Source organism: Balaenoptera musculus, chromosome 8, assembly GCF_009873245.2.
Source record: "Balaenoptera musculus isolate JJ_BM4_2016_0621 chromosome 8, mBalMus1.pri.v3, whole genome shotgun sequence".
NCBI classification, from domain to species: Eukaryota; Metazoa; Chordata; class Mammalia; order Artiodactyla; family Balaenopteridae; genus Balaenoptera; species Balaenoptera musculus.
In genome coordinates, this window is record NC_045792.1 from 103,519,734 (window position 1) to 103,540,157 (window position 20,424).

Consider the following 20,424-nt stretch of genomic DNA (forward strand, 5'->3'; position numbering starts at 1 on the left):
ATTCCTGTGCACTTAAGGCCGGGGCCCACAGACTCTTTCTGCGCCTCCCAGAATGTCATCCTGGGGACCTAGACCCCACCTAATCCTGGGACTTCCAGATGCTCACTCTGCACCCTCCAGAATGTTATTCTGTGCACGCGGACAGTCACTCTGGAAATACCAAAACCTCGTCCAGGGTCCCCAGACCCTCGCCCTAAGAAGAGACGCTCCCAGGTCCAGAACTGTCCATCTCGGTCCCTTCTCCCCTCCATCCCCAGGGCTGTCTTCAGCCAGGTGGTCCCTTCACTCCAGAACGGCCTCCTGCGAGTCCTCAGTCCGAGAGGCTACCTCAGTTTGGGGCGGGGGGCGGCAGTTCACTTCTGGCCCAGAATGAATGGAAGCCCCTGAGAAGGCTGGCAGGGCGAACTCGGGCGTGCAGATGCCAGGGTCCGGTGCCATCGCCTTCCTGGCCATCCTCCCACCAGCGTCCCTCCCCGACCCCACACACACCACCCCGCCCCCCAGTCCCCGGGTTTCTGCCTCCTCTCCCAAGCAGAGGGAGAGCCCTAAGGGGAGGAGTTAGGGCGGAGCTGGCTCCCAGCAAGGGGTTGGGGTCTTGCCCTGCCCACGTCTCAGGGCGGGGCCAGACGGGAAAGGGCTGAGTGTCTAGGGATCCCCCGCCTGGAGGCAGACAGCGTGTGGGAACTGCCGAGCCCTCGGTCCCTTTCCCACCCCCGTTATCTTCACATCGCCCCGCCCGGGGAGGGGGGTGTAGTAGGAGAGGACTTAAACGGTGGGTCCTGGGGTGAGCCTTCAGGGTGCGGTGTGAACTGGAGAGCACCTCGCCACCCCCAAATCCTTCCCAGCACCATCCCCCAACGTGGGGGGGAGGAGGCTAAAAATAATAGTTCTTTAAAACCAAAAAGACAGACAGTAACAAGTGCTGGCGAGGAGATGGAGAAATTGGAACCCTCACACACTGTGGGTGGGAATGTAAGATGGGGCAGCCGCTGTGGAAAACAGTCTGGCAGGTCGTCAGAAATGTTACCACGTGACCCAGCGATTTCACTCCTAGGTATATACCCAGGGGGATTGAAAACACAATCCACACACACACACGAAATCTGTACACAGTGTTCATAGCAACATTATTCATAAGAACCAAAATATAGAACCAATCTAATGTTCGTCAATTGATGAAAGGATAAGCAAAAAATGGTAACACGGTGGAATGTTATTCAGCCATAAAGAGGAATGAAGTACTGATATATGCTACAACATGGATGAATCTTGAAAATAGTACACTAGTTGAAAGGAGCCAGACACAAAAGGCCACATATGCCATTTATATGACACAACCAGAATAGGCAAATCTGAAAGACAAACTAGATGAGTGTTTGCGAGGGGAAGGGGGAATGGGGAAATGACTTCTAATGGGTATGGGGTTTCTTTTCGGGTGATGAAAATGCTCTGATATTAGACAGTGGTGATGGTTGCACCATTATGCAAATACGTGAAAAACCGCTGAATTGTACACTTAAAAATGGTGAATTTTATGGTATGTGAATTATACCTCAATAAAGCTGTTATTTGAACCTCCAGCTCTGAGGGCTGACATGGGGCTTTAGTCATAGGTCACACACAGCCAAAACCAGCTTGGGACACATGCCTGGGATCTAGAATCATGAAGCCAGGTACCCCTCTGTGGATGGTCTGTCTACTGTATTTTAATAAAGGCAGCATCACACTTTTTTCCAAATAGAGGAGTCCCTTGGCTTACTATCCGGGGTGTGTGTGGGGGGTGGGGTGGGGGCTGGGTGCAGCAAAACGAGATCTCACAGCTTTGGGAAGATTCCTAATGAACGAAGAAACGAGGTGGTGAACACATGAGTGGATGGATCCCTTCCCCTCGCTCCCATCTCCTTGGAACCCCGAGAAAGCCAGTTTTTTTTCTCACCCATCTCTGGTATTGGGTGCTGGTTGCCAGCTTGGAGGCCCAAATGGGAGCTCCCTAGCCCAAGGACCCACTTAAAACCAAGGCAGAAGTAACAGGTGTCAACACCCTTGCCCAGCCCTTAGCCTCCGGCCTTACTCGTCTGAGATGCCAATCCTGCTATCTTTCTGCCCCCTCAGGCCCACCCACACCCCTCATCCCCATCCCCAGACTGTGACAGGAATGAAGAACAGAAGGAGGTAGTAGATGCCACTTGCTGTCCCCTGGACCCTGAACTTTACTGTTTAAAACCCATGACGACCAATCGCTCAGTCAACAAATCCCCATTGAGCCAGCTCTGTGCCCGGCCCCTTCCTGGGTGCTGAGGACACAAGCAAGGCAGATACCTCCGGTGTGGTTGGGACGCAGATGCCAAGTAGGCACAGGCACACCAGGGGCTCAAGGAGCTGCAGGTTACACCACAGGATGGGTGAGCTTCTTGGAGGTGACTTCTGAGCTGACTGAGCTTTGTAATAGGATGAACAAGAATGCTTCCTGGGGGGCACTGACCACCATCCATCCCCCCAGTCATCAGGGCCCGTGGCTTCCATAGCCCCCCGTTTCCCCCTCAAGGCACTGATGGCCTTATATTGTCACTGCCCACTTAGGATCTGTCTCCTCCTGTCCCCTTAAGGACAGATCCATCTCCATATCCCTAGAACTGCCCAGAACAGGGTGGGCGGAGAGCCTCTGTTGAATAAAGTGGTGGAGCTGGGTACAGGAAGGCAGGGGGCCATGTAGGGACAAAAGCCTGAAGGCCTCTTGTGCTTGGGGGTCCTCCTCCCCCTCGCAGCCTGGTTTCCCCTTTGTGGTTTCTCCAGCTCCACCCTCTCAGCCCCTCCACCTTGCTCTGCATAGCTTCCTGCCCCTGACACTCTGGTCTGCAGCATCATGTCACTAACTGTCCATCTCTCCTATCTCCTGGCCCTGTTGGTGGCAGGCCTGGCCCAAGGCATCAAGGGCTCCCTCAGGGGCCAGGTAAGTGTCCCCAACCTGCTCCTCATGCCTGGGGCTCACCCCCTCAGAGACAGTGCTTTGTTCCTATTTCTCAGAGGGAGGAACTGAGGCTGGAGAGGTGACTGACGTGTCCAGGCCCCCACAGGGAGAAGAGCGGGTGAACTTGCTGCTCCCCTAACCCAGTCCTGGCACATCTGGGAGCTGAGGTCCCAGCGATGACTCTGCACCTCTCCCCCTCCCCACTGCCCTTGGTTGTTCTTCCAGGACCCAGGTCCCCAGCCTCTGGAGCTGAAAGAGGTCTTCACATTGTTCCAGATCCGATACAACCGGAGTTACTCACACCCAGCAGGTATCATGGGGCGCAAATGTCTCCGGTCCAACCCCCCTTCTCCCATTTAATAGACAAGGAAATCAAGGCCCAGCGTGGGGAATGTGCTTGGCCACAGCCACTCAGCAGGACAGGGACAGGGCTGGGGGTGTACGCCCTGGTTTCCCAAATGCACAAGTGGGGACAGGATCATCCTTGGCTACGAACCTGGAGGAAGGCGGCAGCTGTTGGGGGTCTGACTGGTCCAAGAGGATCCTTCGCCTCCAGGGCCACTTTGCTGTGACTGCAGGCAGCAGGCAGGAGGCCGCCATCTAGTCATGAGTTCATTCAGCAAACACCCAAGGATACCCATGTTGTCCCCAAGCTGGGGACTCTCTCCACCCCCAGGAGCTGCCAGCCCTGCCCCTGCCCTCTGGATCTCATCTCCCATAGGGGGATGGTCTGTGAGCACCTTTCAGCCCAGACTTCCTGTGCCATGGACCTGTACCCCACCCTCCCCCACCTCGTTCCAGCCACAGACTTGCGGTCAGAGATGTGAAGTACAGAGAGAGATGACCTGGCAGGAAGCCGGTCTCTAACCATCCACTTTTCCCTTGAGTCACTCTGCCTTCCGACCCTTTCCTTGGCTTCTTCCCCAGGTGGGCGGAGATACCCCTCTTCTGGCCTCCTAGGAAAACCCAACCCTAGGGGCGCTGGGGAGCCACTTCCTTGGCCCAGGTGTCTGTAGCAGGGCCTGCAAGGACCACGGGAAACGAGCCAGTGCTCACCTGGGCGAGTGTGGATGGGAAGCCAAGCCAGTGACCACTTCCTACCCCTGGGGGCTTGGGAGCCAGCCTAGGACAACCTCCTTTTGGTCTAGAGCATGCTCGCCGCCTGGACATCTTTGCCCGAAACCTGGCCAAGGCTCAGCAGCTGCAAGAGGAGGACTTGGGCACAGCTGAGTTTGGGGTGACTCCATTCAGTGACCTCACAGGTACTGGGAGCCCCTCCTGGCCCCTAGGTGGTAGGTGGGGAAGCAGAACCTTCTCCAGGGATACTAGCAGATGGACAGGGCAGGTTTTTGGCTTTTGTTTCCCAGAGGGACTCTGAGGACCAGAGGCCTGGGTGCTTGGCCCAAATCAGAGATCAGGGGCAGGAACTCCGGAGGCCTGGGTCGCAGCCCAGCTCAGGGGGAGGCAGCAGGTGCAGGGGAGTGCACCCCAGCAAGGAACCTGGCCTCTCTCTAGGCCTCAGTACCCTCGCCTTGCTGTCTCCCAGGGTATTAGGGGGACTCAGATGGCTGAGGATGTGGATGGCTGAAGTGAGAGGCAGCCTGTGGGGGAGAGGGGGTAAAAACTGCGAAACTTGGGGGCCCCATCTGTCTCCCAGAGGAGGAGTTTGGCCAGCTTTATGGGCATCAGAGGGTGGCTGGAGAGGCCCCAACTGTGAGCCAAAAGGTAGGGTCTGAAGAGTGGGGGCAGTCGGTGCCCCCGACCTGTGACTGGCGGAAGAAGGCTGGCATCATCTCATCCATCAGGAACCAGGTATCTGCCCCCATGCGGCCTGGCCCAATCCAGCCCTGGTGGCGGGAGGGGGAGGAGAGGGACAAGGCCTGCATTCCCTACCCCGACCCCCATCCTTCTACCACTAGCAAAACTGCAACTGTTGCTGGGCCATGGCAGCAGCGGGCAACATCGAGGCCCTGTGGGCCATCAAATACCATCAGTCTCTGGAAGTCTCCGTGCAAGGTATGGCTGGGGGAGGGGACCTGTGTGACTGAGGCGGGGATGCCTGAGGCCCGGGCACCCACACTGTCCCTGCTTGCAACAGAGCTGCTCGACTGTGACCGCTGTGGGAATGGCTGCTAAGGGCGGCTTGTCTGGGACGCGTTCATAACTGTCCTCAACAAACAGTGAGTGCCTGTCTCTCGGGGCAGGGGTGTGTGTGTGTGTGTGGTGTGTGTGTGTGTGTTGTGCGTGCGTGCGTGCGTGCGTGAGGGTGTGTGTGTGTGTGTGTGTCTGGGGGGGGTGGGATGTTCGGAGTAGTGAGTGTTGTGTCGGGGGGGGGGGGGATGTTCCGGAGCTGAGCCGAGTCTCCTCCGGGGCCTTGCCCATGTCCAGGTGGCCTGGCCAGTGACAAGGACTACCCATTCAAGGGGAACAGCAAAACCCACAGATGCCTGGCTAAGAAGCATAAGAAGGTGGCCTGGATCCAGGATTTCATCATGCTGCAGCCCTGCGAGCAGAGTACGGGCAGGATGGAGACACACGGGCGGGCCCAGGGGGGAGAATGACAGGGACAGACAGACCAGGACAGACGGGGCTACAGACAGAGATGGAGGGATTTGGGGGCGGGGGGTAGGGCGTGGGAAAGAGAAAGAGATAGAGACACCCATGAGCCGAGAGCAGGGGGCACAGGGCAGGCAGGGCCTGACGGCACCTTCCACCCCCAGGCATCGCCAGGTACTTGGCCACCCAAGGCCCCATCACTGTGACCATCAACATGAAGCTACTGCAGGTAGGTGGGATAGGTAGGGAACTGGGGGGAGGGGTATACAGGGGAGGTGGCCCCCGACTCAGCCTCTCTGCCCCTGCAGCAATACCAGAAGGGTGTGATCAAGGCCACACCTACCACCTGTGACCCCCAGCTTGTGGATCATTCTGTCCTGCTGGTGGGTTTTGGTAAAAGCAAGTCGGTGGAGGGGAGGCAGGCAGAGGCGATCTCATCCCGGTCTCATCCTCATCCTCGCTACTCCATCCCATACTGGATCCTGAAGAACTCCTGGGGGGCCAACTGGGGTGAGGAGGTGAGTGTGATCTACTGGGGGCGGGAGGACAGGGCAGGACAGACCTCTCCCTACCGTCTGGCCCTGATGTCCCCTAACTTCCTAGGGCTATTTCCGGCTGCACCGAGGGAGCAATACCTGCGGCATCACCAAGTACCCGTTCACTGCCAGAGTGGACAAACTCGTTAAGAAGCACCAAGTCTCCTGCCCTCCCTGAGCCCACCTGGCTGCCCCTCAGCTCTCTCCTGCTGTGCCAGCTACCTCCCTGCCCACCCCACCCCAAGGTTTTTGCCTATTCTCCCAGTATTTCTGCTACGGATTGAATAAACCTAGACAAGACCCCTGTCTTCAGAGTGGACTCAGCTGGGGTGGGGAAATGGATGGGGAGTACATAGATACCATTCTCTGACATGTCCTAGTCCCTGCGGGGCCAACGGACACATACATCCTTAGACACTGTGACACTCAGAGACACACGCGTGCAACCTGCACACACTCCCACACGCAGACCCATATGTGTACCCACTCACAGCCTCCTCCAAAGTCATGGCAACTTTATTGTCAATGTGGGCAGGGCAGGGGGAGGGGGCCTCAGTCATGACAGAGACGCAGGAGGCAGCCACGGAGGGTGCCCATGTAGCGGTCCCAGAGGGCCTGGTGCCTGCAATGATAACAGTAACGGTATTGGCTGATGTTTACTGTATCCCCATCGTGTCATGACACTGCTCTAAGTGCTCTCTACACCTTCACTCGTTTAATCCTCACAATATTCCTATGATCCTTATCACCCCCAGCTTATGTATGAGGGAACTGAGGAAAGGAGAGGTTAAGGAACCTGTCCAAAGTCGGGGTCACAGCTTCCAAGAGGTGGAGCTGAGCCTCTAGTCGACAGAGACTTCCACCTCCAGGGTGACAGAACAGGGAACTCTGAGTCTGCAGGAGGGCTAGGCCCCAGGAGGCCGGCAGAGTGAGGAGGCCTGGGGTGTCTCACCGGAAGCCATCCAGGGAGTGGACCGATGCCGAATACTGATTCAGGAAGAGTCGCACATCATTCAACGGCCAGTGATCGGAGCGGCAGGGTTCCACGAACTGTGGGCCCAAGGTAACATCTAGCACTGGTACAGCCCAGGGACAGGCCAGGATGGGGATCAGACGGCAGCGGGCAGGACAGCTCACCTTCTCCACAAGGTCCACAAACAGGTCTCTGACATCCTTATTGTGGGTCAGCTTGGCGGCCACATTCACCAGCCCCCGGGACAGGTTCTGTGGGGCAGGGAGCCTGGGAGTTCTGCCTTCTGCCCAAGAGGCTGGGGGCTGAGCCCAAATCTATCCACCTCCCTCAATCAAATAACTCCCCATTGTTTAAGAGCTGGCTCCCCGCTCACAGGCAGGCAGAGGGAGCAGCAGCGCCACCTGCCGGTCAATCTCAGGCATGAGCAGAGTTGCCCGGAGGGGACAGTGCTCTGGAGGCTGACGATGCCAATGGGACAGAGGCTGGATTGGGCCACAGACCTTGAAGTTGGCTTCCATCTCAGAGAAGACCCCGAGCTTTCCCCGGAGGGCAGTGCACACCAGGCTGCAGGGAGACAGGGTCAAGCCCAGAGTCGCCTGGGCCCCCACTTCAGGCCCCGCCCCACAGACCCCAAGGGTCACCTCTTGTGCAGGTCCAGAAGGTCCTTGTCAGCAACAAGCACCTTGAGCTCCTTCAAGTCCTGGAGAAACTCCTTGTCTAAGTCCATGTCCATGTCATCCGCCTGGGGGTCTGAGTGAGGTCCATGAAGGGAGTTGGGGTGGGAGATAAAAACCCCTCCTGTGACATCCCGAGCCTTCCTCCCCCACCACCTCATTGCGCCCCATGAGACAAAAGAGCAAGTGGAGTGTGAGGGAGGCGGAGTGACTGGCCCCAAGCCACAGGGAAGCCGGGGGCCCTTTGTCTGCAGACGTGTGGGTGGGAACACTGGAGTGTGAGCAGAAGTGGTCGGGGAGGGGCCCCGAAGAAGAAAGGATGCTGGCAACGGGGGCCTGCAGGAGAAACCGCTGGGGGGAAGCCAGGCCCTGAGAAGGTGAGGAGGTGTCCAGGCACCTGGGTCAGTGGGGGCCTCACCGACGGCTCCAAGGGTCCAGTTCTGGATCATGAGCTCAGCACAGAAGGCAAAGTCCCCAAAGCTCAGATACTGCAGTTTTTTCTTCCCTGTCTCAAAGCGATTGTTGGCAAAGAAGACGATGGCTGCATAGTCTCTGCAGGGAGGGGAGAGTGGGCCCATCAGGGCTTGAAATTCCTTCTTAGCAAGCAGCTCCCACCTGCAACACTGGCTGGGCATCCGAGTTCTGGCCTCTCTCTACCCTAACTCACTGTGTGATGTGTGTTTCAAGTCACTTTTCTCTGGGCCTCCTCATCTGGGCAAAGAGAAGGTTTCAGCCCAGGTCTCCTAAGGGACACAATGGGAGACCACAGGGTAACAGCTACCATTCACTGAGTACATACTAAGCCCCAGGGGCTGTGCCATCATGGGCTTTCCATGTGGCACCTCACAATAGCCCAGTTGGTGAATGGCCAGGCTGGGATTCAAACCCAGGCCAGTCTGATCCAAAGTACAGACCAGGAGTGGGATAACCATCCCCCCAGCCCAGCCAGGAGGTCAAGCGGGTTGGGGTGGGGAATATGGACCAGCCTCAGGGGGCAAGGAAGGAGTGTGCAGGAGGGGGAGGCAGCTGGCTCCTCACCTAGCCCCTCACCTGGCCCCTCACCTGGCCAGCCGGTCGGACAGGAGGAAGTGTTGCTGGATGTTATCGACCAGGGAGCCCCGCATTTCCTCCACCACCTTGAAGACTCGCTTAAAGTTGTCAAACTGCAGGGCAGTTAGAGGAGGAGGGAGGACTGGTCAGAGGTTGCTCACCCAATAAGCTGTTTAGTGAACGTCCCTCTATCACCTACCCACCTATCCAGTCAACAGACACTGATGGAGCATTTGTTATTCCTTCAACAAACTATTAATTATTAATACCCGTTATCAATTCAACAAGTGTTCACCAGCTTCTGCCATCTTGCCTTGGATACATGTTTACTCACTCTTATCAATAAATTCACCCCCATTTTAGCATCATGTTCTCTAGTTCGTCACTAATTTGTGCTGAAACTGACCCTCCTGGCTAAGCCCCAGGAAAGCTAAGGTCAGATCTGGGCTTCTGAGAGGTCACTCTGGCTGAAGAGTAGGGGATGGCTTGGAAGGGACAAAAAGGGAGCAGAGTGGATATGAAGCCACTGCCACCGAGGTGCTGGAGGAGCCTGGAGGTGGGGCAGTGACCAAAGGGATGGTGTGAAGGGCTGGGCTGCAGACGAGTGTGGTGTCCACCTGTCTCCGGCAGCTCTTGAGGGTGATGCCTGTTTTGGTGCTGATGTCATCCAGGTCTTTCTTGGTGCCCTTGGACAGCTTCTTGCCCAGCACCTCCCGCACAAAGGCCTCGTCAAAGGCATAGTACCTGTGAGGAGTCAGGGGACACTACTGACTTTCCATAAAAGAGGGGAAAGGAGAACTGGCAGGACCTGGGTTTGGCCCCTTCTGCTCTCAAATTTCTCCCGGCCTAGATAAGCCCCGTCCCTCCCTGGGCCTCATTTTCAGCCTGCAAAATGGGTATCTGGCCAGACTGGTTGGCGTCCCCACCATCCCGCCAAGTGAGCACCTCTCGATGAGCAGCGCCTGTCGAGAGGGCGGGATCTGAAAGATGAGCTGGTGCAGCAGCTTGGGCGGGGCGTGTAGCAGGCGCTCGAGCATTTGGAAAGTACGGTAGTGGTCCATGGTGTCGCTCTGCAGCACCGCTGCTGTGGCGCCAGTCTGCTCCAGGATTCCCGAGCGCACCCTCAGGGCCACCGCGTCGCTCACTGGGAAGTGAGCGCTAGCATCAGGCCCCGCCCCGCCGACCGCAGAGGCCCTTCAGGGATTCCAGCCCCGACCCCTAGGTATTCGGTACTCCCAGGTCTCTGCCCACTGCCCTATAGGATGCGTACTCCTGGCTCTGCCCGCTCTCCCATCCAAAACAACAGCTCCGCCAAACCGGCACCCACAGACGGTCCCCCACAGACCCGAATAACCGTCCAGCCAGAGGCGATACACGTCCTCGTCGATGAGGGTCGTGTTCCCCACGAAGATGTCCAGCTCGCTGGTCATGGCGACGCCCGGACCCGGGCGCTACCGCAGCCCCCCAGCAGGAGCAAGCACTGCCCGGGCCCGGCGCGCCGCCGCCGGGCCACTTCCGGGAGCACAGACATTCGGCTCCCGGCACCCGGAGCCAGAAAAGGACTACTTCCGGGACAGAGCGAGTCGGGGCAGGAGCGGCGAGGAAAGAGGCGGAGGCGGAGGCAGTGGAGTAGCCCCTCCCTCCTCCCAGCGGGAGGGAGAATCTCAGGCTCTCAGTCCCCACCCCATCCCACCCTCACCCCGGCCAGGTTAGCTGGAGGGCGTCCAGAGTCAAGGTCTCCGGCCAGTTTGCCCTATCCCGGCAACCTCTACCCTCACATCCTCCTGGTTTTTCTCTGCCCTTTTCGGGGCCTCCCTACTTTGACCTGTATCCTAAATTTAGGGGCTCCACTGGGCTCTATCCTAAGTCTTTTCTCTGAAAAAAAGGTGTCTGGCTCGTCCTCAAGGGCCCTTGCTGGGTGGGAGCCCCTCAGTCCATCCTGCAGACGAGCCCCTCTCTTGAACATGGGGCACCTGTTCCCATGGTTTTAACCACCCCTCCCCCCCACACACACACTAATGACCTCTCTTATTCTGCAGCTTAGAGTTCTGTCTGGAAGTCCACATCCAGACGGCCACCTATGTGTGACTCCACTCTGTCCCCCACAGGACCTTCAAAAGCCAGACAGACCTGTGGGTCTCCCGGATCTGTTTCTTTCCTGCGTTCCTATCTCGGTGACAGCCCCACCATCCACGCGGTTCTCATACCAGAAACCTGGGCTTTCTCCCAGACTCCTCTCTCCCTACATTCAGTTCTGCCGATTTGCCTCCTGAATATTTCTAGTATCTGTTCTGTCCTCTCCACCCCCACTGGCACTGTCCCAGCCCACTCCTTCTGCATAGCTCTCCTTGCCCATTGACACAGTGTTCTTAGTAATCTCCCTGCCTACATCCCCTCCCTGTGGTCCATCCCACACATGGCCGTCCAAACAACCTTTTTAAAAAATGCGTATTTAAAAATGTTACTCTCCTGCTTAAATTCTTACTGGCCTGTGTAAATGCTCCAGCCTGGTATTGAAAACTCTTAAAAATCTGGCTTCTGACTACCTTTGTTACCTCCCTTCCTCTCTTACCACTTTCTCTAAGCACCTGCCTTTCCAAAACAAACAAATAAACAAAAAACCCAAAAAACAAGCTACTCTCACTGTTTCTAAAGCAGCGAGGCTCTTTCAGACCCCAGCGATTTTCATCATGCTATTCCCTCTCCTTGAAATAGCTCTCTCATTACTTGCCAAAGTCCTATGCATCTTTCAGGGCCCTTCGGATATCACCTCTTTTGGGAAACCTTTTGCAGGTAGGGGGTGGTCCCTCAAAATGTGCTCTTCTTCCATTTGCTTTTTGTTTAACGCAGCTTGTCTCCTCTGCCAGATTACGATCTCTTTAAGGACAGTATAAGGATATTGATCGTTTGTTTCTGCATAATCCTTACATACAATAATAGTTTATTGAACAAAAGAATCCCTTGTATGCCCCTCCCACTGGGCAGGACACGGTCCGTGAGAGGGAGAATAGACTGATGGTGAGCCAGGACGTTTGGACTTATGTTTCCGTGGACTGGGAGCGATGCTCAGTGAGCCGAGACTCTTGAGTTCGAGCAAAGCTAGGAAGGAAGGAAAGGAGATCCGTCTGGATTTCGTCCGGGGGTGGGCAGGAAAGTCGGGGGCCGACCCCCGAATCTTGGTTCTCAGAGGGAGCTCGAGCTTGAGGAGGTTTGGAATTGGAAGGTACGAAGCTTCTGGTTTGCGGTTGACTGCCGCGGAGGTCGGTGACGCGGATACCGAGTGTCCGCGAGGGTCGGGGACTCCGCGGTCCAGAGTGGGCGGGGAAGGGTCTCGCTCCCGGCTCCTAGGCCCCGCCCCCTTCCGAGGGAGCTGGCTCGGACTGGCTGTTCTTCCTAGACGTCATGCGGCGCCGCCCCGGCGCGCGCCCCGCCGCGTGCCCACCCCCGCGCGGCTGCTGCAGTCTAAGCTAGCTCGACCACAGCCTGTCCGCGGAGCGGATGCCTGAGCCCCAGCGGCGAGGAGCTCGTCTGGGGGCTCCTGGGCCGCGGCGGCGGGCAGGCGATGCTCCAGAGGCTTGAGCAGCCATGGAGGCCGAGACGGGCGGCCTGGAGGAGCTGACGGATGAGGAGATGGCGGCTCTGGGCAAGGAGGAGCTGGTGCGGCGCCTGCGGCGGGAGGAGGCGGCGCGCCTGGCGGCTCTGGTGCAGCGCGGCCGCCTCATGCAGGAGGTGAATCGGCAGCTACAGGGTCACCTGGGCGAGATCCGCGAGCTCAAGCAGCTCAACCGGCGCCTACAGGCCGAGAACCGCGAGCTGCGCGACCTCTGCTGCTTCCTGGACTCGGAGCGCCAGCGCGGGCGGCGAGCCGCTCGCCAGTGGCAGCTCTTCGGGACCCAAGCATCCCGAGCCGTGCGCGAGGATCTAGGCGGTTGTTGGCAGAAGCTGGCCGAGCTGGAAGGCCGCCAAGAGGAGCTGCTGCGGGAGAACCTGGCTCTTAAGGAGCTCTGCCTGGCGCTGGGCGAGGAGTGGGGCCCCCGCGGCGGTACCGGCGGCTCGGGGGGCTCTGGCGCTGGGCCGACACCCGAGCTGGCCTTGCCCCCCTGCGGTCCCCGTGACCTGGGCGATGGAAGCTCCAGTACCGGCAGCGTGGGCAGCCCCGATCAGTTGCCCCTGGCCTGCTCCCCAGATGATTGAGGGCACAGCTTCGCGCCGACGCCCGCCCGGATTGCTCCTCCCGCGCGGAGATTGCGGTGGACCTCGGCACCCGGCCGCCGCCCCCGCTGCGCACGAGGGGCCGCTGGCATGGACTTAGAAACCCTAACACTGAGGAGGGCCCCTGGCGCTCGCTGGCGGGGCAGGAGGGGGACTGGAGGCTGGAGCGGAGGGACTTGCTGGGGGCTGGGTGGAGGCTAATAAACTGAGGCGGAAGCAGAGCCCATGGCTGGGGCAGCGTCTGTTTGGGACTCGCCGGCGTGGGGACGAGGGCGGGGACGTTGAGACTGGGTACCATTCCCATCTGGAGGGACTGCAGAACTAAGGTGGCTGACTCCCCCATTACTTCCATCCTGGGGCGGGATGTGGGACCGTGGTAAGCCACTGGCTCCCCCCATCAGGCCCCAGGACAGGCCGTAATCCAGCCCCTGAAGTGTCTCCAGCTCCCTTCCCGGCTCCTTCCTGTCCAAGACAATGGGGCAGGAAGCAGGTGTTGGGGGCCTGAAACCCACTCAGCCTCCTCCCGGGAGGCTGGAAGGGGCATAACAGTGCCCTCCTGTGGGAGCGCTGTGGGCCCCCACCAGGAGGAGGATGGTAATCCTCTTGGCTTGGCACCTCACAGCACTTCTGTTCCTCCTCTCAGTCTTGGAGATGAGGCAGAACAGACGTAGCCTCACTTGTCAGATAAGAAAATCAAGGTCCGGAAATATCAAATAATTTGTCCAAGGTCATGTAGTGAATTGGTGGAGCTGAAATGGGAGCCTAGGGCTTCTGGCTCCAAATCTTCTCCCTTTAGCCTCTGGGTCCAATGAGAGCAGGCTAGAGCTTGCAAGGCTTTTATTCCATTTTGGCAGGTTTGTATAAAAATACTCTCTTTAGGAAAATAAATAGCAGCTGCCCACGCTGTGGAGGCTTGGAGCTAAAGACTTCTCAGAGCTGGGGGCTGCAGGTCAGCTCATCACAGAAACCTCTGGCACCCTCCTGAGCTGTTCCATTTAGGAGGGGCTGGCAGAGTGTCCTGGTTCAATAACCTGGTGCTGCTGGCAGTGGGGCTGGGTGAGTTAGTGTTCTCGGCGGGTAGAGCATCACCTCCTGTCAGGGGTAGGATTGGGTGAATCACAGGAAGAGGGTGATGATGACTATAGGGGTGATCTGCAGGGGTTTAGGGCTCCAGAGGACCTCTGAGAATCTACAAAGTCCCTTGGGAGCTGCCCGGAATTTTCTCCAACAAACAGGAACCATTTTGTCTCTGACTTAGTGCAAACTGTGCTAGAGAGGCCAGCTCTAGAGAAACAGTGGGCAGCTTTGGTAGCCCCAAGCTGTCACTACCAGGAAGCAAAATATGCCCAGTCTCATCTGGAGGGATGGAGAAGAATCTGCTGGGGTTGGACATGAGATATGGTCCAGGCCAGCTGGACCAATGGGCAGGGAAATATTGGTGAGGGTGGCACCCGCAGGGAGTGGGGGCTGGAGTGCCTCATAAGGCCAGGAGGGTTGGGGAGCCAAGGGGGTCAGAAGAGGGGTCCCCACTGCTGCTGCTACTCCTGCGGTGGGCTGAGGCACAGGGCTCCGGTGTGCTGGGGTAGGTGAAGACTAGACTGGGGGTGAAAGGAGTCAGGGAGGGTGTGGTCATGAGCGTGGGAGTGTGCAATGCTTCGGGTTCAAGCACAGGCCCTGGGGAAAGGGAGATACAAGGCACAGAGCGGGAGGGGGCTGGTGGGCTGCTGGTGCCACTGGTACTGCCTGTGCCGCTGGTTTCGCTCTCCTTGGCCCCTTCTGGGATTTTGCAGATGGGGCGGTGGGCTTCCAGCACCAGCTCCAGGCGCTCCTTCTGTTTCTGCAGCTCCTCAATCTCTCGCTGCAGCCCGGATTTCTCGTCCTCCAGTTTGTCGGTCTCCTGTGGACGATCAGGAGAGGAGTCAAGAGGATGAGGGCTGAATACCGCGGAGCCTCCCGCGGTGGTAGTGATTGGGAGGTTGGGCCGCGGAAAGTGGGGGGTGGTGGCGAGGGCGCGGGGGGAGTGGGGCGTCTCCAGCAAGTCTGGACTACAACTCCCATGAGTCGATGGGAGAAAATGGGCACGACTCCCATCAGGCTCGGGGGGGCATCTTCGAAGGACATTGTTGGTCCCAGCTTCAGCTCTTCTCTGTTCAGAGTGAGACGTGCTGCAATTAATTTTTAATCACTTTTTCCTCGTCGGAGTGCGCCTCCGACAGGGAGCCGGGTGGGGGGGAGGGGACTTCATATACCGGCGCCCCCTGCGGCCCCGCGGGCTCTTGGGAACTCGGGACCTTCTGGGGTTGGGTGGGCCGGGACCTGGGCACCCTCCGCACTCGCCGGTGCTCACCGCCTGCAGGAAGTCGGTCAGTTCTTTCCTCCGGTTCCTGCACTTGGCCGCGGCTAGCTTGTTCCTCTCGCGCCTCACTCGACGGCGTTCCTCCTCCTCGGGGCTGATCTGGGGAGGGTAGAGAGAGCAGTGAGGTGGACTCTGTGCTGCTGGCCCAGTGATAGGAGCCTGGCGGAGGGCATGGCAGCGCAGGGGCGCCCTCAGCCTGCGTTTTGGGACCTCCGCACCCCGACCGGTTCCCCGCTTTAGCAAGCTTGGATGAGTCATATTTCCTCCTCGCACCCAGCTTTTGCCTCCTATGATTTCTCTCGGAATGCCCTTCCCGTCCTTCTACAAACCTTAACCCTCTTCCTCTCCCAGGACTCAGCTAAGATCCCCTACCGGACCCCAGCCGTTCCTGGAAGACTTCTTTCATTCCGCAGCTATAAGTGGCCTTTCCTCCCCTGAGCCTCTGGGACCAGGCCACTCTTTTTAATAGGAACCTCATTCTTTTCAGTATCTTGATAACCAGGTCTCCTCTTCCCCAGGGGCTGTAAACACCAAGAGGGGCTAATGGGAGTTGCTAAGTAGTTGTTCATCGGGAATCTACTATGTGCCAGCTAAGAGCTTTACACAGATTCCTTTTTTCTTTTAATCATTTAAATTTTATTTTATTTATTTTTTATACAGCAGGTTCTTATTAGTTATCTATTTTATACATATTAGTGTATATATGTCAATCCCAATCTCCCAGTTCATCCCACCCCACATGCCCCCCACCCCGCCGCTTTCCCCCCTTGGTGTCCATACGTTTGTTCTCTACCTCTGTTTACACAGATTCTTAACCCAACTTTTCGTGTAAGGAATTGAAGCCAAGAGAAGACGAATAACTTGTTTGTGGTTCCAGAGCAGAAATTAAAATCCACTCACTCTATTTGACATTGAGAAAGAGGCCAGCTGATGGAGACCACCTCCCCCGAAAGGACCCCACTCACAGCTCACAGCCCCAGTCTAGGAGTACCCAGGATCATGGCTGAAGGAAGTCCAGGAGCCTGCCTCTGGGGCTTACACCATGGTCCCCTTCCAGTTGGTCACAAAAGCCAGCCATTCTGTTTCTGGGGAAGTCACCCCTGGCCAATCGCACATCTTTCTTAGGATCCTGACGTCCTCCCCATCCTCTACCCTGCTGTCAGAGCAAGCTCTTTAAAGTGCAGACCTCACCCACTATAGTCTCAGATACCAAAATGCCCCAGAGAGAGGAAAGAGGAACCACTCCCTAAAGACCCTCTAGCTCTTATTCATTTATTTTGGCACAGACTTTATTAGCAGTGTGCTGCTAAGAACCCTGGTTTGGGAGGTAAGAGTTCCCAGCTCTCTAAGCTTCAAGCCTTCTCTTAACCTCCTAGTGAGACAGTGTGGATTAGTGGTTACGATCTGACTTTAGAATTGGACAGACCTGTCTCATTACTCACTACTTGTGTGATCTTGGGCAAGTGACTACCTCTCTGTGCCTTCATTTCCTTGGCTGTAAAATGGGGAAAACCAGAGTTCATAATAAGAGGGTTTTCGTGAGGATTAAATGAGATAGAGAAACAGAGCCTCAGAGAGTAGCTGAAGGGAACCCTCCTCTTTCTGTTCTCTTCCCAGCAACATAGACAGCATAAGCCCGCCCTCTCCATACCTGTCAGCAGCTGGAGACCCTCTACTGTCCACACAACTTTCCACACATACACCTTACATGTTCTCACTGCTACCTCCGTTCCTGCTCCTGCCATCTCCTCTTCCTGGAATGTCTTTTCTTACATCTTTCTCTCTATTCAAATCCTACCCATCCTTCTAGGCCTGCAGGAAGCCTTCCTTGATCCAGAAGTGACTGCTTTTGCCCTCTGGGTCTCCCCAGGGGATCTCATCACTTTCTGTCTTGGCCAGTAGTCACCAGTGGGTCTGTTCTCCCCATGCCCCTTCTAAGCCTGTGTTCTCCTTCTGGGCAAGAGCCTATGCTCTGCACCTCAGCACCCCTGTGGACACAAGAACCCGTGCAAACGCCACTGCTTCTTACCTGTTCACAGGGCCGGCGACGCACTGCTGGAGTTGGGCCCAGGGCCCGGATGACTCCTGGCCGGGGCTGTGGGGGACTGTACTGGGGGTAGGCCAGAGGCCTGGGGTAGCTGCTGGGTCCCAGGAAGTGAGGCTGAACCATCCACTGGAGCTCCTGGCTGCCACTCACAGTGTTGATGCTTGGCACGAGGTGGAACTTCTGAGGGATAAGACATGGCGGGCCAGGGATAAGGTCTCTGTGGATTGAGGGGCTTCCAGTAATAAAGTGTGAATTCCAGGTGCTGTCCCAACCACTTTACAAATACTGACTCATATAATTTGCACAACAGTATCTTCATTTTCCGACAGGAAAACAGTTGTCCCTAGACACACAGCCAATAAGTGGGAAGTGGGGTTTGGACCCAGGCAGCCAGGTTCTTCTTACCCGCTTTTGCACCCTGTCTGAGCCCCATCTACATAAAGAGGATAATGACAGCCCCTAACTTCGAGGGTGACTGTGAGAATCAGGTGAGAGAATGTGTGTGTGACAGAGCCTGGTAACTGGCAGGTGCCCAACACACAGGGGCCATGGTGGGCAAGAGCCACTGCTCTGGGTTCAAGCTAGCCCAGTTCTAATCTTACCTCAGCCATTTACTGGCTGTCAGGGCGAATTATGTAACTTCAGTGTGCCTCCGTTTCCTTGTTTTTAATATTGTCATAGGTGAGGATTACAGTATTTCACTGATGCTCACAAGTTCCCTTCAGTAGCTCTGAAATCATAGTTGAATTGGCAACTTCTTTAAAAAAATTAGTGGCACAAAATAATGGTGGGTTTTTAAATCAGTGGGGTCTTGGATTCTGTGAGGTAAAGTAAATGAGGTGGAAACTGCCCATCACAATGCAAGGCTGCACAGTATGCGCTCCAGGTATTACCTGTCATGATACTTTCAGCCAGAAACGTGAGGAATGGGTTGAGATGGGGGCTCAGTGTTCCGGAGGAGAACTGGGTTCAAGCCCAGGCAAGTCTGGACAGCAGTGTCCCCGGCTCAGCGCTGCGGGCACAGTGACCCAGTGACCCCAGTTCCGGGCCGAGGTGCCGCCGGCAGCATCTCCCGCTCCCGAGGTTGTCCGGGCCCGGGACGCTCCGGGCCAGGAAGGGAGGGGCGCTCCGGGTGAGTCAGCCACCGTGACTCGGCCGCCGTGACTCGGCGGAACGGACGCCGCTTCTTCCCTCCCCTAGCGACACGTGCTCACGGCCCCTCGACCGGAAATGGGCACCTGCAGCCTCCCGGGTCCCCCCCTCCAGCCCGCAGCGGGCGCCGTTCGGGGCCGAGAGTCGGGGGCGCGGGAGTTGCCCGCTGCAGGACCTCGCGCACTTCCGGCACCCCGCGGTTTCCACCGGCCCCAACCCGTAAAAGGGTCAAGGGCCAGTCTCCCGGAGCCCACCAGGCTCCACTGCACCGAGATGGGGATGAGGACTTGGCGACGGGGTGGGGAGGGACAAACAAACGGTCAGGCACACGGATGATCACAGACTGCCGAGGATTCGCAGTCTGTCGGGGCTAGCCTGGCGGTGGATCCCGTGCGTAGGGACATCTCGGCGGCCGCGGCTCAGACTCCGGACCTCGGAAAGTGAGTCCGAGATGGATCAGACCCTCTCTGATCCTGTCGGGGCTAGGACTAATCCCGGACTAAGGGGTCCCCTTCCGACGCAGATGGGACAAAGAAATTACCGGTGAACAGGAAGAAGGAAAGAAGGTAACGGAGACGAAGGGACAGATAGACAGCAGATAGAGACGGGAAGGGGTACGAGCGCGAGAGGGGATGTTCGCAGATGTTTGCTCCGCCCGCCGCGCCCCTTCCGCTGGGTTGTGGGGGAGACAGTGCCCTTAGACAGCGGAGAATGGGCAGAATACGCTGCCACTGCTCCGAGACCCATTCCCTGCTCCTTGTTCCCGGTCCCAGTCCCCGAGTGTGCGGGAGCGGCCCGCACAGTCCCAGGCTCCGTCCACCTGGCGATCCCAGGCGTCGGGTTCCTCTCACCTGCTGGCCTGTCGCCGGGGGATGCGCCGGGCCGCCGTACGCACCGCCGGCCCCGGAGCTCGGCCCGGGTTCCCCGTAGTCTCGGAACATGCCCTGGGCTGGCTGCTTTGTGGGGTCCGCGTCGGCGGCTTCGGTTCTGACTCACTCGCTCCTAGCGGAGTCTTTTCTTTTTATGAATGAGAAGTCCTAGGGCTGAACCACTTCCACTGGGGGTGGGAGGGGAGAGCGGGCGTATCGCAGAGGCTCTGGACAACTCTGGGCTCCACCTCTCCAGACGCACTGCCTTTTGTCAGTCCGCCCTGAACTTTTCATCGCCTCCTACGGTCCAGTAGCCGACTTTTGTTGGGCAAAAGGGGCGGACTTGGCGGCCCCCAGAGACAGCGGCGGGTCCGCCCCCTCTGACGTAGCTGCCCATACATGGTGCAATTTCCTCGCCGCGCCCAAGTGGAGCGAAGGATTCCCCTGCGGACAAACACACCTGAGAGCAGCCGGGCGCCCCGCCCCACCCAGCCCCGCCCAGGCCCCAAGCGCAGACCTAGACCCCCGCCGCCAGACTCCAGAGCCTCTCACTGCTTGGTCTGGCCTCAGTGTTTGCATCCGTAAAATGGGACGAAATAATCACATAGCGAGCTTGCCACGCGTGGGAAGTTGGAATGAAGAATGTGAAAGGGGTCTGGAAACTGTAAATCGGATTATAAATGTGATTGATGTAATTATTATCATCATCATCATTTACTGCCAGGGACCGTGCTACTGCCATTATTTCATGCCAGGAATCGTGCTACTACCATCCAAGTCATGGCGTGAGGCCCATTCACTGGCATTGTTTTCAGGTTCAGGTATACTAAAAAGTAAATAAATGATAAACCAGGGTTACCAAAATGGTGTATATTTTAAATGCTTACAATGACATGTTAATGCTTTGAACTACCCACAAATACAATGCAATATAATTACACTACTCACAGGATAATTTCAGGAGCTATAACAAATTTTAATTCAGAGCCCCTATAAGCAGTGAGAGCCTGTGGTGGGACACAGTTGTCCTG

At 57.2% G+C, this 20,424-nt stretch overlaps 4 protein-coding genes across 8 annotated transcripts; 2 read left to right on the forward strand and 2 right to left on the reverse strand.

The window, feature by feature from the left end:
- The first annotated feature begins 2,545 nt into the window (after positions 1-2,545).
- CTSW (cathepsin W) lies at positions 2,546-6,345 on the forward strand. The gene is given in 10 exon segments (XM_036861204.1): positions 2,546-2,950; positions 3,194-3,278; positions 4,117-4,230; positions 4,626-4,780; positions 4,888-4,984; positions 5,067-5,174; positions 5,357-5,482; positions 5,689-5,753; positions 5,833-6,042; positions 6,128-6,345. Coding segments are annotated over 10 exon segments (1,158 nt in total). The 5' UTR covers positions 2,546-2,863; the 3' UTR covers positions 6,239-6,345.
- Positions 6,346-6,560: 215 nt separating this feature from the next.
- On the reverse strand, positions 6,561-10,294 carry LOC118899193 (FGF1 intracellular binding protein). Of its 4 annotated transcripts, none has more exons than XM_036860500.1 (10): positions 10,028-10,294; positions 9,703-9,901; positions 9,375-9,501; positions 8,770-8,870; positions 8,105-8,259; positions 7,675-7,783; positions 7,534-7,597; positions 7,198-7,284; positions 7,013-7,110; positions 6,561-6,682 (listed from the first exon to the last, which is right to left on the reverse strand). In XM_036860500.1, the coding sequence occupies exons 1-10, from the start codon at positions 10,185-10,187 to the stop codon at positions 6,613-6,615; spliced, it is 1,170 nt and encodes a 389-aa protein (XP_036716395.1). In that variant the 5' UTR covers positions 10,188-10,294; the 3' UTR covers positions 6,561-6,612. The 4 variants fall into 4 exon arrangements, with proteins under 4 accessions (XP_036716395.1, XP_036716397.1, XP_036716396.1 ...); XM_036860502.1 differs by having other exon boundaries at positions 10,103-10,293; XM_036860501.1 differs by having other exon boundaries at positions 8,126-8,259; positions 10,028-10,293.
- Positions 10,295-11,733: 1,439 nt separating this feature from the next.
- Positions 11,734-13,190, forward strand: CCDC85B (coiled-coil domain containing 85B). Its single transcript, XM_036860507.1, has one exon. The coding sequence runs from the start codon at positions 12,343-12,345 to the stop codon at positions 12,949-12,951; it is 609 nt and encodes a 202-aa protein (XP_036716402.1). The 5' UTR covers positions 11,734-12,342; the 3' UTR covers positions 12,952-13,190.
- Positions 13,191-13,340: 150 nt separating this feature from the next.
- Positions 13,341-19,722, reverse strand: FOSL1 (FOS like 1, AP-1 transcription factor subunit). 2 transcript variants are annotated; one of them, XM_036860506.1, is made up of 5 exons: positions 19,376-19,670; positions 18,266-19,035; positions 17,355-17,552; positions 15,317-15,424; positions 13,341-14,866 (listed from the first exon to the last, which is right to left on the reverse strand). In XM_036860506.1, exons 3-5 carry the CDS (start codon positions 17,493-17,495, stop codon positions 14,447-14,449), a joined length of 669 nt encoding a protein of 222 aa, XP_036716401.1. In that variant the 5' UTR covers positions 17,496-17,552; positions 18,266-19,035; positions 19,376-19,670; the 3' UTR covers positions 13,341-14,446. The 2 variants fall into 2 exon arrangements, with proteins under 2 accessions (XP_036716401.1, XP_036716400.1); XM_036860505.1 differs by lacking the exon at positions 18,266-19,035 and having other exon boundaries at positions 13,792-14,866; positions 19,376-19,722.
- Positions 19,723-20,424: the final 702 nt, after the last annotated feature.

What these genes read in the sequence shown, in the direction of transcription:
- LOC118899193 (XM_036860500.1), bottom strand. Translation starts at nt 10,187, where the DNA reads ATGACCAGCGAGCTGGACATCTTCGTGGGGAACACGACCCTCATCGAC. An exon ending in CTTCTGGACCTGCACAAGAG is followed by an intron (nt 7,598 to 7,674) that starts GTGACCCTTGGG and finishes GTCTCCCTGCAG; the next exon opens with CCTGGTGTGCACTGCCCTCC. An exon ending in AGATGGAAGCCAACTTCAAG is followed by an intron (nt 7,285 to 7,533) that starts GTCTGTGGCCCA and finishes CCTGCCCCACAG; the next exon opens with AACCTGTCCCGGGGGCTGGT.
- CCDC85B (XM_036860507.1), top strand. Translation starts at nt 12,343, where the DNA reads ATGGAGGCCGAGACGGGCGGCCTGGAGGAGCTGACGGATGAGGAGATG.
- FOSL1 (XM_036860505.1), bottom strand. Translation starts at nt 19,465, where the DNA reads ATGTTCCGAGACTACGGGGAACCCGGGCCGAGCTCCGGGGCCGGCGGT. An exon ending in CCCCGGCGACAGGCCAGCAG is followed by an intron (nt 17,553 to 19,375) that starts GTGAGAGGAACC and finishes CTTATCCCTCAG; the next exon opens with AAGTTCCACCTCGTGCCAAG. An exon ending in GTCGCCGGCCCTGTGAACAG is followed by an intron (nt 15,425 to 17,354) that starts GTAAGAAGCAGT and finishes TACCCTCCCCAG; the next exon opens with ATCAGCCCCGAGGAGGAGGA.